Raw genomic sequence first — 18,955 nt, forward strand, 5'->3', positions numbered from 1 at the left:
ACCGCTCGGCCACCGTGGCCGGCCCAACCTGACACTTAAACAAATCCACCATTCAGACACTTAAACAGATCCCCATGAGCCACACACAATAACAAACTCTTTCAGTGACCTATTTTGCATTACAAATTTTAATTTATTTACTCTGATTATATTAAAAAATTACTCTTATTACATTACGAATATAAAGAATCACTACTAAGCCTACACACAAAATTTGCCACATATTGTTTAGAACTGGAAAAGAAAAGCTATTTCCATCTGTTCAGGTACATAAATGATGCTTGCAACTTCCAGTCACTTGAACGGGTTTTATCTCTCAATACCATTGTACAGCTGACAATTTGTTTGATCCTGAAATTACTTGGGCCACCAATAGTGGCATAAACAAACTGTGGATATGGTGAACAGTATTGTTGGAGTTTTACTAAAGTAAATAATTGGAAACATAAATTTTCATATTTCTGCACCTAGTATTCAGATGTTATACAAACATTATTGGATTTTGTGGTAGTCAAAGCTTTTGTCTGAGAATACAATAGCATATCAAACTCAAAGTATTTTGCATCACTGCTTAACAATCAGAAGAAGTCAATACCAAAATGTGAAGTTTGTTGAAGCAATAAAAAATACAACTAAATACTGAAAAGTGTAAACATACTGACTTATGTTATTACTACTTACAAAATAAGTAAATAAGCCTTTCCATGAAATACTTTAATAATAGGAAGATAGTAACACACATTTTGCAAGTAGATTAAAATTTTTGTCGCTATGTTAAATGTCTGACAAACTTACAGTGTACGTCCTCTGTGGTTTCAGACGAGTATCAAATGTTTCAAATGCATAAGTTTTAGTGCAAATTGAATGCCTGGGTTTTGCAATTTTTGTAAAAAGATGGGCACTCTTGTCAACCCGGTATTCACAAATATATACATGCTCCTCAGGTGCACCCACAGGCCTTCCTTTGCAGTATGTATTTAAATCAAGCACCCAGCAGTGTCCCATTATGAGATCCAAGGGCACAACCTCATACAAAGGTACTCTCATAACCTCGTTGGGAAAAAATTTCCGAGAAGGTTCATGATAAGTTTCATGTGGGCGAAGGTAATGATGCCCAAATGCAAATTTTTCATTCCTGTAAAGTAATAAAAAAATGTCTTTAACTACACACAATGAAATATTATTGTTTTCTACTATATAAAAAAAAGAAATATGATAAGGAAGACAAAGCTGTTTAGTTAAATAAATGTGTGTTACATGGTTCAGATACCTGCAGATAAACTCACTAACAAAAAAGTTGGGTCTCTCGGAGGAGAGAGGAAAGTGAAATTACACATAATACTTTGGGAGGTGATGTGGTTTTGTATCATTAATTACAAAATCAAGCTAAATGAACAATAAAATTGAAAGCACAAGCACACTGTTGGTCCCTTGTAATTAAAATGTTGCTGATTTTAGGGTAAAATGCAAACACTGATTTTCTGGGATACGTCAGCCCACAATTGCTGTATTTGGTTATTGATATTCTGAATATCTGTACTGGGACTGAGGTTATAATCAAGCTGGTCTCACAGAAGTTTTATGAGAAGTAAATCGAGAGGACAGTTTCATTCATAGACCCTTGCTTCGCAGCTGAGTCAAGGTAGAAACTTGCATCTGCTATTGATTGTTACAATTTACAGTTCTTGTAGCACTAACAATATAGGCAAACTGAATGACAAGAATACAGTATTCTCTTGGCTCCATACAGCTGAATCAGCAGACACCATACAACTTCACATCAACACTGTAACAAACCTCGAAAATCCACAGTGCTCTACAACAATGGCAGCTATCTGGCATTGTTGAAGCACATGTTTCATGTTCCAAGTGTCCTATGAAAACATATTTTTGTCAGTGTTAATTTGTCTCTTGGGCTAGTCTAGAGTGGGTCCAACACCAGTGATGTTAGTTCATCAGTTGCACATAGCAAATGGTATGATAGTTTCACATAGCGGATTTTGCATCTATATTGACATGAGAATGCGAAAATATTCCTCAAAGTAAATCTGCAAGTGATCTCACTTGCCAAAGCCTCATCTGTAAATGTAAGAAGACCCCTACATTAATTTATTACGCAACATAAAAACATTGACCTCAGCAGCAATAATTTTATCTACGAATATAAGATGACATATTTTTCAATTGGCGAATTTGGAGGAAAAAAAAGCCTCGTCCTACTATTTAGTAAATAAAGCAACAAAAAATTACAAAGTTAGCTGTTTTTAGTAAAATAATTCATAATTGGCAATTTTTGTGACATTGTGAACATTTGTAATTTTACCGTGTGAAAGCGTTAAAAATCTGAGGATGAGATGACAGTTTACTAATGTTCACAACTGATAGTCATTGAGTGTTAAAATTGCATTTCGACATCTAATCACCTCAAATCTGACGTTTTGAATGATAGTTCACCTCCCGTGCAACGAAATTTGTTGTGGCGATGAAAACAGACTGAACTGGCAATAAAATAACACAAAAATTGGCAAAGGTACTGAATTTGGCCAAAAAATAGCACTGAAATTGAGAATTAAATAACATAGTAATTGAGAAAAAGATAACACCAAATTTGGCAAAAAAGAAAGAAGAAGCACTGAATTTGGAAAAAAAGAAAGAAAAAGCACTGAATTTGGCAAAAACATGGCACCGAATTTGATAAAAATACAACGTCAAATTTGGCAAAATTACAGCACAAAATTTGGTAAAAATGCAGTGCCAAAACTGGCAAAACGCAGTGCCAAATCTGGCAAAACACACTGCCGAATACGGAAAAAACACAGTATGGAATTTGACAAAACCACAGCACTGAATTTGGCAAAACATAGCACAGGATTTGGCACGAGGAAAAAATCTGAAATGGCAAAAAATTTGGAAAAAATGCACTGAATTTTGAGGTGGAGGGAAGGGGGAGAAAGAACAAGGACATTGGGAAGAAAATGACACTTAATGTGGCAAAAACTAACACTGAAATTGGAAAAACCAATATCAAATCTTGTAAAAATAGACTCTGGCAAAAAATAACACCAGATTTGGTAAAAAGTAAAACCAAATAACAAAAATAATAACACTCAATATGAAAAAATTGGCACCAAATTGGCCCAAAAAATAAGAAGGTTTTTTCCTGTTACTACCAGCTACACATTAAATTTCTGGTACTGCCAATGCCACACGACTCTTGTCAAGATAGACATTACAATATAATATTTTCATAGCATTCCTTAAGTAACGTGCAAAGAATGGAAGAATATAATTATTGCCTAACACTAAAAACTAAATGAAAATATTACCTTGCACACCTTTCCACTTAATGCATAATTGTTGTTCCAAATTATACTTGTCTTTAATAACAGTGACACACACACACACACACACATACATACATACATAAAATAATGCTGAGCTGCTTCATGATACTGTGTCAATCAATACCAACACAAATCAAGAATGCTGATAGCAGCAGTAGTACTTGGCACAAAATATAACACTATAATGAGAAACTGTCACAGATGGTGAATAAAAGTGAACTATTTCAGTTTACAAAATAACAAGACTGTTCTAAAAGATTCGAAACGGAAATCAATAATAACTGATTGTAATGTCATACATAACTGAATTGAACCTTAGCATTACTTTCATGGTTAATTTTACATTAAGTACAAGATGAAAACATTACAGAATAATAAGAAAAAAAATGACATACTTTTCATCTTTCCACAATCTTTCTATTCTGAATATATCCAAGTCTGAATACTTCACATCTTTAACAGTTTTGTATGTGTGTTTAGTTGGCGGTGATGTCTTTGGAGCATTTTCCTCTATCATATCCCGGAGCACATAAACGGTGTCACCTAATAACAAAAGTTAATGTTTCACAAGTATATTAAAATACTAATCTGCTCTACAAAATTTGTTTTAATAGCTACTTTATGCCTTATTTGTGTACCTTGGCGAAGCTGTAACGTTCCCCTTAGAAGTGTGATATAGTAGGTGAGCCCTGGTGTAGCATAAGGAGGCTGTGGCGACATCAGAATTTCAAGTTCAACAGGTCTAGGGTTGCACTGTTCACAGAGATAGTGTTCCACACCTTCATCTGCTCTCACACAATCACAATGCTGCCAAACAAGACACCGTTCACACTGGATCATCATGCCTTCATCTTTGTACAAACCACAGATGCATCGTATGACATCCTCCTCCTCACCACCTGAGAGTACACAAATGCTAATTAATATAATATGACCAATACTCCATTCCCACGTATGAGTATTAGCCAAGCAAACAAAATCTTCAGATAAACTATAACTATGTATAAACTCTCAGAACATCGCAATTATTCTTATTCCTTCAAAACTCTTGTGTTAATTTTGTAACAGACTCTGGCTTTCAGTATTTGGGGAAGAGGCGGGTGGAGAGAGGTTGCAGGAGTGGAGGAATCAAATGTGCTGCTTCAAACTTAACAGGAGTTGTCTTTCTAGAAGGTAATCCAGTGCCAAAAAAATGCATAAGTTACAAAATCTCAGCACATAAGACTATCAACCTGCTGCTGAAAGGCAGCCTCTCTCTCTTGTGGAATCCTACTCTGAGGATGGGGCGAGCTCCTGTGCACTGCAGTGCTATATTTAAGTATTTGGGCATAAATTTGGATGTTAAGGTAACTGGGACTGCAGACAGCAGTGCTAGATCACCTGTGGCCACATTTCAGGGCTGGTGTGGATTTCCAGGAACTCCAGTTCCAGAGATTTAGCAAGTTTTCCACAGCAATTGGTACTTATTCCCATACACAAAAGTAATATTAGCATAGGTCACAGATGTAGAATTCCACAACAGGGGCTGAAGAATATAACTTTGTTAACCCTGAGGTATTCAAGTGGTTAAGATCAAGAACTGTAAGTATGCCATCTGCTGGGATGGTAGTGTAGATATCAACAAATGTAGTACAAGGTTTAAGGATTTCGGGTGGTTTTCCTTTTCTATTTAATTCCACCACTCACTGTAAATCCTTAAACTACATAACAAATCAGGAAGCAAATGTTTCATCACAATTGCATGTAACTTTCTGTAGCTATGTGGACATATGACGTGCATTGGATTCTCGGTGGCATGTGTTAAGATTGCAAGCAATATGATGATGATGATAATGATGATAGTAATAATAATATGCCACATTAACATAGGAAGATATGGGAGAGAGAGAGAAGTTCAGAATAAAAGTAAAAGTTTTAAGGGCTTCCACAAGAAAATAAAGAAAGACAGGCATGATATAGACAGAAGAAAGAAGAGAAAAACATAGGGAAAAAAATGAAAAATTACTGGAGAGAGAGAAAGAAAGGAGAAAAAGAAAGAAGATATAAGTTATTCCATGTGGTACTCAGCAGGAAAAAAAGATAAATTGTAAATAAAGGCCTAATGTTAAAAAGATAAGAAATTTTCAATCGCGACACACACCACACGGTCAGCACATGACAATTACAGTATAAAAGCTCTCTGAATGGCATACCCTTTCATGAAACAACTTGAAATCTAACTTATGACACCTACAGATTCACTATATCATCATTTATTACAATTAAAGAGAAAATACAGCTCAGAAAATGCAGTTAACACGTTAAGAAGAGTGAATTTAATGTTCATAACACACAGGTACATCCTTGATATAAACTGAAATTTTTAAGTTTTTACTGATTTATAAGCATCAATTAATGCAATCAAATAAGAACTGATATGCCAAAGAAAAAACACATAAATGTCAGTCGTTACATCACAGCATAAAATTTTTCAAAGACAAACCTGTTCCCATGCAACAATAACAACTTCAAACATTTACATGAGAATTAAAGGAATAACTAAAAATTATGGTTCAACAGTGGATTACTAAGTAGACTCACAAATATTGAGTGCATTGAGAAATTTCCAAAATTTTTCACAAATTAATTTTATGGTGGCCACAAGTGAGCCCACAAGATTTTAAATTAGCCCTCAAAGAAATTCCACAAAACAGGTCAATAAAATTACAGATTTTTTTAACCCTTTATTGGGCAATGTTGCTCTCAAGTAACATCAAAATTGCACACTGCTTTCTGTGACGTTTTTCAAGTTTCATCCTCGGGTGGGCAACAATGATTACAAGCAATGTTTTAACTCCCTGATACAGTGATATTCTGTTCTCTCTGGTGTGAAGTTTTTGAATGATGTGCCTCTTAGACAGATGACATGCTATGTCATGTGAGCATCGAATACTGAAGTAGTATTGCTTTCAATTTTGTGACACTGTTTTATCTGGTACAGCGGAAACTGTATACAAACAGAAAGAGGGACATTTCTAAAAATGTACTGTGAAAATGATGTTGCCTGAAGGCAGCATTGCTCCAATATCAAACTTTATAACACATGTGTAATGTTTTCAGTACCATCATGATTACACATTTACAGGATATTGGAGATGGAAACAAATACATTTTACAGAAGAAATAAAAGAATCAGCATTATTTCACCACCAGAAGATCCTTGCCACTCTCACTGTTGCCTACAATAGTGACAAACATTCAGAATATGAATCAGAGAAGGCTTGCAACAGTAGATTATTGGATATTCCAGAATCTGAAGTAGAGCCTGATGAGGAATCCATAGTTTCCTCAGGCGCTAACAACTGAATCATTGCGACTGAGTAAAGTGACAGTGGTTAGCACACAAGACTCACATTCAGGAGGATAACGGTTCAAATCTGTCTCTGGCCATCCACATTTAGATTTTCCATGACTTCCCTAAATTGCTCCACGTAAATTCCAGTAAAGTTCAATCGAAACGGCATAGCCGATTTCCTTCCTCATCCTTGCAACATTCCGAGCTTATGCTCTATCTCAAATGTCTTAATGCTGATAGGACATTTAACTCAAATCTTCCTTCCTTCCGAGTCTGACTTCAAGATGCTGGTAAAAAAAAGAAAAAAAGGGGGGGGGGGGGGGCACATAACAACACGAACACCAAATGCAATAAGAAGAATGGCACTGCATTCAGCAGAATAAAAGAAGACATCCAGTTCCATGTAATGGCTGATGTACCTATTGTGTGTGACAGTCATTTGGCAGGTCCACCATTGCAATATTTAAGACAATGTTTTAGAAATTATCTTGTGGATACTATTTCTAGGGAAACTAATGCATATTCAGTGTAACAAATGATTGTATCTGTCAACACAAATAAAAGTGAGGTGGAGAAGTGGACTGGTATGCTCATTTATATGGGTATTGTAAGTATGCCTTCTTGGACAGATTACTGGTCAGTCAACAAATTGTGACACAATTTCAGGCATTATGAGCTTGAAATTACTCAGGAAATTTTGTAGGTAAATATGTTTTGCGAACAATGAGCTAGCAACACACAGTAACAACACACTAACTGGGATCAAACCACTTCGCAATTCTGCATTAGAAAACTGCCGTCAACAACAACGGCAACAACAACGACAAGTCTACTGATGAGATGATGGTGACTTATGATGGTACAAAGGCTGGCAATCTGCATAGTATATTCAAAATAACAATCACAAATGGGGTTTCAAAATATTTGTACGTGAAGATGTGTCATTCGTTATGTATGATATTATTCCTTGTACAGACAAAGGAACGCTATCACACATTAAAGAAGCAGAAAAGTCTTTTGGAATTGATGGGTACAATGCACATTCAGTCCTAAGAAGAAGAAATACGGACTCTTGTGCCAGTAAATTATATACAATATGACAGTCTTGGTCACTGAGGGGAGTATGGACCAAAGAGAAGATTTCAGCTTTCCGTCGGGAGTATGTGGAATGGTTCTGTGCTTTGTTAAAGAGAGGAATTGTTTAGAAACATTAATATAAAATAAAGCACATGCAACCAATTTTTCATCCACAGGAAAAAGACTGTGGTTTTAAACTGTAGCATGCACGCGCCTTTTATGAGCAATGTCACTTACAAGTAACATGCTGTATTTTGAAAAAAATAAATTTTACAGAACTCCAAATGCATGTAAAATTCTTTACATGACCATATACGTTTAATTTAAGTAATCTTAACATATTTTCTTCATAATATTCCTGTATGTGACCAATAATGGGCTAAAACAGAGATATACTCCAAAACTGAACTGACAGCTCAAACGTCTTAAGAACAATAGGCTTGTTATGTAAGGGAGATTTATGAGATCAAACGATGGAAAATCAAGAATGGAATGGAATGTGCCTATCGCGACTCAGCATCTCCACTAATGGAGATTTATGAGAAATGTATATTGGTCACTCCAGTTGACCTCCATCGTATGGTAATTGGCTTCACCATTAAAAACAACATAACTACTGCGAATATTCCTTCCGTAGAATGCAAAATAAAAAAGCAAATTTTACTGTGGTACTTTATGTTTAGAGGGAGTTACTGCTTTGGACTATCCTTTAAAAAATAAAACAGAATACACTTTTGTTAACACTAACATTTACAAAAATTCTTAACATCAACATTTTTTATCCCTTGACATCAAAGCTGCTTTGAGAGTTTACAAACCTGGATCATGTTCTGGTATAAATGATGATGGTGGACTTTCCCCCAATATTTCTTCAAGCTGTGCCATGAAATCCATTTTGGCCACATTGTATACTTTACGTAACCTTGTTGCTGTGATTCCCAACTCCGATGTACGGCCAAAGAATCTAACATTATTTGTAAAAAGTCGACTCATGTCCTGATCAAACGATTCTACAGTTTTATAATAGCCTGTTACAATATTCTGACCCAATGTTGTCAGATCAATTGGATCAGTAACACGCTGGTAATACTGAGGGAGTTTCTTTTTTGAAGGCAATGTCAGGAAAGGTGCTGCTAACATCTCTCCATGTTCATCTGCAACAAAAGCAAAGCATATTGAATTGGAATGTAATCTCATTAAAAGTTTGCACATCAGAGTTAAGCTATAAGTTTACCTTTTGCAGATGTAACAACATTGTACAAATCCCTGAAAACATAGGCCAATCTTGCAGTCCTTGTGAGTTCAGGATTATCTTCCGCTTGTGCTAATCGTCGTGTTCTGATGTTTCTAGGAGTGGATAATGCATTCAGTTGGGTAAGAAACACATCTGACTGCTTGACCTGAGGTCTTGCATAGTTTCCTGCAAGTGGCTCTTCACGACGGGTTGCCTGCTTGAGACGTTCTCGTAGCCTCTTTACCTAAAGTGACATGATAGATATTATAAAGGCCTAAAATAGCTCCTGTAGCCTACATTAACACACTCCTAATTCTTGACTATTATTATAGGCAACAAGATTCATAATAAATACCTTTTCAAGATTTCGTAACAGAAAGCAATGATGCATCTGTGCAAAACATCTCTGTTGGTGCGACATTGGCTTTACTGGAGTCATATTACAGTGTTTTTGACTTGACGAGCCTTCCCCAAGCCTCTTCTTATACTTCAGCTTATTTGTACTGCTGCAGATGCTGGTACTGCTTTTCCGGGAATTTTTCCGTGGACGTCCTACCATTCGCCTTTCTCTCTCTTCGACTCGTGTCACTGATCCATTTACTCTCTGTGACTTGCCTCCTATTACTCCACGACACTGAGAACTTCCACATTTGCAAGTCTGTAAAAAAAGTGAAGTTTTCACATGCATTCTGGAAAAGCTACACTCAACAACTAGAGTTATAAATTATATTTGGGTACATCACGATCTGTGATCCACAAATAAAATATGCAGTTTCCAGCTCTCTACAAACAATAAATGGGAATTAAGGACCTTGACAACCAAATTGGAGTAGCTTTAAGGAGAAAACTATGGCTCAAAAGATAAGTGCACTTTAAATTTCGCAAATATCCATTGTCTGTAGTGATAATGAAACTGCACATGAAAATATTCATCATATGGAACCAATATATTCCATGAGGGATGATCATTACTTACACATTGAAAAATTACTAACATATTAATAAAACATTTTGTTACATTTCAATAACTGTGAAATGTTGCACATACAGGTTGTATACGCGTACAAGAAAAAAAAAATTCCCGGATCTCCCAGTTGAAAATTCACTTTTTCCCCACGTGAAAATATACTCCTTCCAAGACGAAAATACACTTTTTTCATGATAAGCGACAGTGTAGTTTCCCTCAGAGCAGTAAAAAACATCAATTCTTAGAATCATACAGGTTTTATATACACCAGCGGAGAACTTGCCCCCACTTAAGAAAACGAAACTCAGCAAGGAGGGGGTGGGGTGAGAGAACGTGTTTTGAAAAGATCTTTGATGTGCAGCACAATGTACGCTGCATATTTTCGTGTTATGAAAGTATAAATTCGAATTCCACCAAACACAGCATGTTAATTTCCGAAGCATTGAAATATTGATTGCAATGCGCTTTTGTACACCAATCATAGCTCATGTCACGTGATCTCACCAGCCAATGACAGCAGATAATCAGAGAATAGGACATGTGATGTAGTCAGCAAATAGCAACATCACTGTTAAATAACGTGAACACACAAGTACGAAAAGTTAATGGTTTAAATTAATGTCCATAGTGTAGCTACTACAAAAGCTAAGCTTTCATGTATAATACTGGTCTTTTTAGCATGTGTTACACTTTAAGGTACATCACACAAATGTGCCAATAAAATTTTTAACAATGACATTTATGTCTGGTCATCAGGGCTCGAAATTATTCCAAGTGGTTGGTACTCAAAGTGCTAAGTTTTAAATGAGAGTCAAACACTCTGTGATTTAAGAAATTCATTGCACATTCTAATGCATAACATAACTCATATTCCATAAAAGGAAATTTTCTTTGAAAATAACGGTTTTCAAAGAAACATTTGCAATATTTTCCTGAGACTTCTTCAACATGGGTTCGTTTCAGCAGGTGCCAGAGAGCGCCAGAAAACAGGCGGGGATACTCCAAGATAATAGGAATTCTGTAAACTGTACTAAAATGCATAATTTGGCTTAAAGAACACATTCATACGTCCAGATTTACAATGAAGTAGGCCGCAACCTGATATTAAGCTTTTCAGTGCAGTTTTTGGGATGCAAGTTTTCTTGTAATACCAGTACTATATTGTCTCATGTTTGGTTCTTTATTATGGCATAATGCCATATGTGCCGGAATATGAAAATGTGCACTTGAAAATTCAGTGAACAATTAAAACTAGCCAACAGTGTGGACTGAAACATTTCGTTTCTTATAAATTGACTGCATCTGTGGAAAAATTAAGAAAAGCCACATATATTTAGCAAAACCGACAAAAACGACTTCATTGTTGTGCAAGGCGATTAATGCTTGACTGCCAAAAACATGGAAAGAAAATAAAATCAGAAAACTGAAATTAATAACATATCTTAGCCTTCCATAATTATGTGAATCAATTTTAATGCTCTTGATAGCACCCAGCCACAGAAACCCATTTTGTTTTATTTGGTGTGTGAACTGTAAATGAAGAGAAAGCAGCAAAATCACTAAACATAAACACGGGACACTATCTCCCTCCTCACTACAACCCAGACTGCTCAACGCATACGTGAATCTGGCAACTTAGCCGCGCCAGAAAAATTTTTCTGGGTAGCATGACTACTTCCTGATACTGCTGCAGCAACACTTTAAGTAACCAGAAGCAGAAGGTACTGCTCATACAGAACTCAACTGCGCATGCGCAGGAGCCTGCTGGAAACTGCTCAAAATGAACTTAATGAAACAGTTATTACGTCACGCTCATCGGAAGTAGTTTGCTGTTATGAAGTATTCTATTATCTTTGTCCTAAAGCCTTTGATACATTTTGCTTTAGGCAGGCGCTTGTGTGTACACTGTGTCTTGTTGTAAATGGCGCATTTCCTTTTGCAGGTTTTACTTTGGTTTTAGTCTGTAGTTTTCGTTTTATTGCTGCAATATTATTCTGTAGTAGTGTGATACAGTAAAATTCTTTGTTAGACTATCAGTTCTTACCAGTCAAAATTACAAAAATTTAACTCAAGACTAAAACAATGAACAATTCCCGAAATTCTGAAAAATCCCCTGGTTTTTCCCCGACTTCCCTGTTGTCCCGGAGTGTATATACCCTGACATACCACAAATATTAAATGTAATATTGCCACACTCAGTTGAGCACTAAGAGAACTTAGACAGTGATGCAGCTAGTTCATTTGGGTGAGAGAAACGACATCAGTTTCAGTAATGTGTGTGACATGAAATTACAGTAAACTGCGAAGCAAATTTTCCATCATAGACAAGTACTTTGCAATTTTTATTTGCCGTAGTTGGTCACTGTCAATCACCTACACTTACATGCTACACAGCAAGGGAAAAAATGACCCTCTTGCAGGGGATGGCGTGATTCAGCTGTACAAGAGCAACAGCTATTACAAAACAGTTGGTTGTAACGAATATTACTTTTACATTGAGTGAGGAGTCAATACATATGCTAACTTCTATTATTGGGCTCCAGAAACAAAAGAATATAAAATGATTTACTGTAAGTCACCAAACCACAAGCAAATGATGGGTTTCAATTTCCTTATATTCAATGAGTGTTGTAGAGAAAAAAAGCAACAAAGCAGCACTATTTGTGATTTGAGACTTTCTCGGCGTATTCCATTCGTGAAATCTTCTCGGGTGATCAGCCGAGTAAAGGCGTCGTCTTCTCGCAACGTTTCGAAGGGTTTCGTACCCATCATCTTCAAGCGAAGATGATGGGTACGAAACCCTTCGAAACGTTGCGAGAAGACGACGCCTTTACTCGGCTGATCACCCGAGAAGATTTCACGAAAGCACTATTTGTGATACATACACTCCCTTTGCCTTGTGGTTCTCTTTCAAAAGATGTACAAATTATGTTTCAAGGTTACTGTAACAACTACAAATACATGAAATAAGTAATGTCACTTGGATATGGATTACTCACAAGTGACATTAGCAAAGGAACAGGCAACATTTCAAAATAGATTTATTTGAAGAATATGCATTAAACAATTTAACTTATGGATCATCATTAGATTGAAACTGAGTGTAACTGTTCTTAATTCTGGACTGAAGTATGCTCCATAGATTATATGCAATGATACTAAATTTTTAGTTAATGGCCTACACATTAAAATGTTGGCCAATTTTATATTGAAAATCTTTTACCTGTCCTTCTGCAGGGTTGAACAGAGAAAAGTTGTAATCATACGAAAGTTCTTCAAGTGGCTCAATGTCCCGTAAAGCAAATAAAGCCATACGGAATAAGCCATTGACACTCCATTTTTGCATTTCACAGTTTGGTTCACAAGAATGATTCACAAAACGCCCTGGAAACAAACATCTACATTATTACCATATTATGCAACACGAAATATTTCCTGCTACAGATATATTTCTACACACACACACACACACACACACACACACACACTAAAAAAAAAAAAAAAAAAAAAAAAAAAAAAAAAAAAAAAAAAAAAATGCACCTTGAAGGAATTATCCAAATTGGATGGAAATTGGTAGATGTGATGTACATGTACAGACAAACAAATGGTTACATTTTCAGAAAAATACAATGATTTACTCAAGAGAAAGAGCTTCACATACTGAGCAAGTCAGTAATGTGTTGGTCCACCTCTGGTCATTATGCAAGCAGTTATTTGGCTTACCATTAACCAAGTTGTTGTATGTCATCCTGAGGGATACTGTGCCAAATTCTATCCAATAAGCATGTTAGATCATCTGAATGCTGAGAAGCTTGGAGGCCATAATGCTCCAAACAATCTCAGTTGGGTAGAGATCTGGCAACCTTGCTGACCAAGTTAGGGTTTGGCAAGAACAAAGACAAGCTGTAGAACCTTTCGCCTTGTGAATGTGGGCATTATCTTGCTGCAAGCCGTAAGCCCAGGATGTCTTGCCACGAAGGGCAATAAAATGGCGCATAGAATATCATCAGCGTACCACTGAGCTGTAATGGTGCCACATACGACAATTAAAGGGGTCATGCTACGAAAAGAAATGGTACCCCAGCCCATCATTCCTGATCTTCGCACCTTATGGTAGGGGCATTTCTTGACAAGATTTGGCCTAGAACCTCGTTTAATGGAGTAGAATTGTCTTCAGTGATGAGTCCTCCTTCGAGCAGAGCCCCAATGACGAGCGAAGATATATCTGGAGACACCCTGGATAGCAGTGAAATAACAACCTGACTGTTGCCTGTCATACTGCCCGACAAACAGGCATGATGGTCTGGGGTGCCATTTCTTTAAATAGCAGGACATTTTGGCCATCGTCTACAGCACAGCAGTACGACGATGATTTTCCCTCTTTTGTTGCCCTTCACAGCAAGTCATCCTAGGCTTAGATTTCAGCAAGATAATGCCTGTCCACACATGGCGACAGTTCCTACTACTTGTCTTAGTGCTTCTCAAATTCTGCCTTGGCCAACTAGGTCACCAGATCTCTCCCCAACTGAAAATGTTTGGAGCATTGTGGACAGTGCCCTCTAACCAGTTCAGGATTTTGATGATGCAGCATGGACAGAATTTAGCACAATACCTCTCAGGAGGACACCCAACCTACTGACTTGCTCAATTTGTGAATTTCCTCCTCTTAATGAATCATTCAATTTTTCTGAAATTCTAATGATCTGTTAATATGCATGTGTAAGGCACATCTACTGATTTCCATCCCATTCGGATTATTCCTTTGGGTTGCATCGTTTTTTTGTCTTAAGAGTGTACTTCTACACACATCTACAAAGGCATTTTGTGCATTAACAAACAGCCAACAATCAGTATGCTAATCACAAAATTTTTTGGCTAAATGTAATCAGTTATCTGAGATTGACATTACTGAGTAAAATGTGCTCATTCACTTCTTCTTCCCCACCTTCCTTTTTTAACAAATACAGAAAAACGTTAGATCACTGCAGGAGCCTGCAGCTAGCTGATAAGACTGTTTGCACAGAATTTCTAATACATTCTGTGGTACCAAAAGCTCTACAAATTATCAGAGAAATGTTGCTTAAGTTCTTCACACAAGAAATATTTTTTTCACCTAAACACATTTCTTTTATAGTCTAAATGTTAGCCAATTTAACTCAGTTTGTGAATGGCTACACAGAAAGTTGTCATTAATTCTGCACTTTCAAAATATTAACTATGAAAATTAATATCTTATTCACTCCTGACTTAGTGTCTAAGGCTGTGCCGACCTTTTGTCTTCCTTTGCAACACATACAGCTGAAACTATTTCAGTGACTTCTTGATTGTCTTCAAAAGAAGTCCTTGACCATTGTTTCTTTTAACATATTTGTTAAATAATTGTAAATAAGTGTGTCATTTGGTGAATTAACTGTGTCATTTGACCAAAAAGAAATACCATTCGGTTCGACGAGATTGTGGCTGCAGTGAAGAAAATTAGTAAAAAATGATACATCTTCAAAAAGAGCTTGTTACTTATAGAGTAAACATTGTTTTCTTTGTTTTATGCCTCTTTTTTTTCCCTGGATTCACATTATTACAAGTTACACAAGTTAAACTGTCTCTTGGGACTGTAATAAAGTCTTATTAAGATCAAACACTTTTTGCTCTATTCTAAATCACCTCCAGCAGCCATTGTAATAATATGACTTTTAATACAATTTTGTTTGCCAGGATCATGAACAGTTCTCATTTTTTCACTTACTACTATAAACAGTATTAAATCATCATCATTACTCATGGCCCCCCTCCAAGCACACACATCATTCTTCATGTTGTTCTAGTAGGTTTTAGCATACAACACTTTCAGTAACACTAAATCTGTATGTTTTATTAGTTTAAATAATGATTGTGCGGTCATTCATTATTTCTTTCTTTTCAGTTGTTGCCTTTTGGATCTAGAAGTTCTCTTGTAGGGTCAGAAGATGTTTGTTGTTACTGAATCTGGCTATGTTCATGTCTGCTTCTATTATGGTAGGAAAAGAACATCCTTCTAGACAACACAATAATAGTATCATATAAATAATGCAAAATACCCACCCTAAATTACTCACCACTGCACCACAGTAAAGCAACGATCAATGCACACACAAGTTATGGATACCCCCTCACTCCCACACACACACAAATCCACACTAAAAAACATAAACACACAGGATATAGCACATGCACCTGCTACTACCAAAACAAGAAAAAAAGATAAACAGACCCACAATATCAAAGCAAAGTACAGGAAATAAACATGAATATATTTAGTGTTAGTGGAAGTGCTGTGTGCTAAAATGAACCACACATGTGTAGAAGAACATGTAGAATGATTCCAGAATGAAATTTTCACTCTGCAGCAGAGCGTGCGCTGATATCTGCCAGAAAGTTTCATGTAGAATGATGTGAGAAACAAAAAAACTGGAATAATAATGATAAATTAATACTGTTTACAATAGTAACTGAAATTATGAAAACTGTTCATGATCCTAGCAAGCAAAATTGTACGAAAAGCCGTATTGTTACACTGACCACTGAAGATGCTTTAGAATAAAGCTAAACAAGTTCTGTCTACAAAAGACTTTTATTACAGTCATGAGAGATGACAGGATCAATATAACTTCTAATTGTAATCAGTTCAAAACAAAAATGTTCTTCCATAACAAAAATTAAATGTAAACTAACAGAAATCAGCAGCACCAGAAACTGAGTAAATGAACTACACAAATTTAGTAAACTTACCATCTCCTCCCATTCGATGCCCATCAATCACGAGGCCACCATCCAAATTGAGGCAATAGTGATGAGTGTCATTTATGTAACGTGATGCCATTCTGTCTTTGAATTCTTTCTCACTGACAACTTCACCGACATACTCCAAAATAAATTCTCCTGCCCTGATAGGATATTTGGTTCTAACACCCCATCCCTGGAAGATATTGATAATTTTAACACCACATATACATAAAATTTAAAAGAGAGAGACAGTATAATGAGTAAAGTAAATGGACTAATGTAGATGATGTTAGATGAGCACAGAAAATATCATATGACAGTAAACAGAACAGTAGAGACATTTAACAGAAAACTATACCAGAATAAATATAAGTAAAGCCCATTAAAGCATGTAAATGAAATGGGAGAGATACCAGGGGGAAGAGGGAGGGAATGAAGGAGAGTGAAGGAGGGATAAGTGAGGGTGAGGAGTTAGGGGAGAGGTTGAGAAGTTAGGTGGGAGGGTAAGGAGTTAGAGGGGAGATAGAGGAGTTAGGGGGGTGGTACAGGAGCTAGGGGGAGGTAGAGGAGCTAAGGTAGAGGGAGAGGAGTTCGGGAGGGGGAAAGAGGAGTAAGGGAGGAGCGGAGCTTGGGGGAGGGGTGGCAAAGGAGAGAAGTTGGAGTGGGGTAGGAAGGGAGAGGAGTTAGAGGGGTAAGGGGGAGAGGAGTTCATGGGTAGGGAGGGAGGGAAGATCTAGGTATAGGGAGCGAGATGAGTTATGGAGGGGGGGGGGATAGGGAGGGGGGGGATGGGGAGGGAGAGGAGTTAGGGCAGGAGGGAGAGGAGTTAGGGCAGGAGGGAGAGGAGTTAGGGCAGGAGGGAGAGGAGACAGGGGAAGAGGGAGTGAAGGCAGGGGAGGAGGGAGTGAAGACAGGGGAGGAGTGAGAGGAGTTAGAGGAAGAGGGAAAGGAGTTAAGGGTGGAGGGCGGGTGGAAGTAGAGGGCGGGGGACAGGGGGTTAAAGGAGGGAAAGAAATTAAGGAAGGAAGAAGAGGGAGTGAGATGATCAGAGAAGAGGTATGTGACACTCATGAGGTGCTTTAAATACATTCTTTTTGCCCTAACGTATTATGCACTGACGCTAAAAGTCAGCAACATGCTGTAGTGTTTCAAGAATTTCCACTTAAATACTAGAACCACTTGGCCTTTGACCGTCTCGAACACACGATATTTTAAATATAAGTGTGACAGAGCCTATCTACTGCGCGTCACCTGCCTGTGTGTGCAGGTCTGAAGTTTGTAGTAAGACGATGGAAGTTCAATGAAACAACACGGCAGACTCAAGGAACTTCTGTGTTATTCTGTACTGTTTTATAACTGTGACTTTTGTTAGCACGAACGAACAATTGAGTGGAAAAAGAGTTTTAGTCACTTTTAACTTGAACCTGCTAGAGGCAAGACATGTTTACAATTTTGTGAGAAGAGGAATGGTTATTAAACCAACTCTCTCGCAAATTTTATTTAATTGGTCTCTGGAAGTTATTATTGGAGCATTGCCACTGAGGCAATGAGTAAATGAATCGACTTCATTTACTTCCGGTACCATGGACGTGGAAGAATTATGGGCAAATTTTAAACACATTGTAAATCACGCATTGGGCAAGTATGTGCCAAAAAAGTGGGTTACGGATGGAAAAGACCCACCGTGGTTTAACAGCGCAATTCGGAGAATGCTCAGGAAGCAAAGGCAGTTGCACTTGTGGTACAAGAAAGATCGGGAGAATGAGGACAGGCAAAAGTTAGTAGAGATTCGTGCTGCTGTAAAAAGAGTGATGCGCGAAGCATTCAATCACTACCACCATCATACCTTAGGAAAAGATCTTGCTGAAAACCTAAGGAAATTCCGGTCATACGTAAAATCGCTAAGCGGGTCGAAGGCTTCCATCCAGTCACTCACTGATCAGTCTGGCCTGGCAACGGGAGACAGCAAAACAAAAGCTGAAATTTTAAATTTAGCATTTGAGAAATCTTTCACGCAGGAGGATCGTACAAACATACCGCCGTTTGAGTCTCGTACAGATTTCCGTAAGGAGGACATAGTGACAGACATCCCTGGAGTTGTGAAGCAGCTGAATGGGTTGGAAATAAATAAATCGCCAGGTCCTGATGGGATTCCAATTCGGTTTTACAGAGGGTACTCTACTGCATCGGCTCCTTACTTAGCTTGCATTTATCGCGAATCTCTTGCCCAACGTAAAGTC

At 37.3% G+C, this 18,955-nt stretch overlaps 1 protein-coding gene across 2 annotated transcripts in view; it reads right to left on the reverse strand.

Moving 5' to 3' along the window:
* LOC126412618 (histone-lysine N-methyltransferase ash1) overlaps positions 1–18,955 on the reverse strand; it is a 328,316-nt gene that overhangs the window by 32,805 nt on the left and 276,556 nt on the right. For both annotated transcript variants that reach the window (XM_050082287.1, XM_050082288.1), the window contains 8 exons: positions 16,722–16,908; positions 13,180–13,340; positions 9,345–9,647; positions 8,990–9,233; positions 8,574–8,909; positions 3,983–4,243; positions 3,740–3,887; positions 796–1,135 (listed from right to left, as the gene is read on the reverse strand). In XM_050082287.1, the coding sequence (XP_049938244.1) occupies positions 796–1,135; positions 3,740–3,887; positions 3,983–4,243; positions 8,574–8,909; positions 8,990–9,233; positions 9,345–9,647; positions 13,180–13,340; positions 16,722–16,908 (1,980 nt within the window). The remainder of the gene's footprint in view (positions 1–795; positions 1,136–3,739; positions 3,888–3,982; positions 4,244–8,573; positions 8,910–8,989; positions 9,234–9,344; positions 9,648–13,179; positions 13,341–16,721; positions 16,909–18,955) is intronic.

Source organism: Schistocerca serialis, chromosome 7, assembly GCF_023864345.2.
Source record: "Schistocerca serialis cubense isolate TAMUIC-IGC-003099 chromosome 7, iqSchSeri2.2, whole genome shotgun sequence".
NCBI lineage: Eukaryota > Metazoa > Arthropoda > Insecta > Orthoptera > Acrididae > Schistocerca > Schistocerca serialis.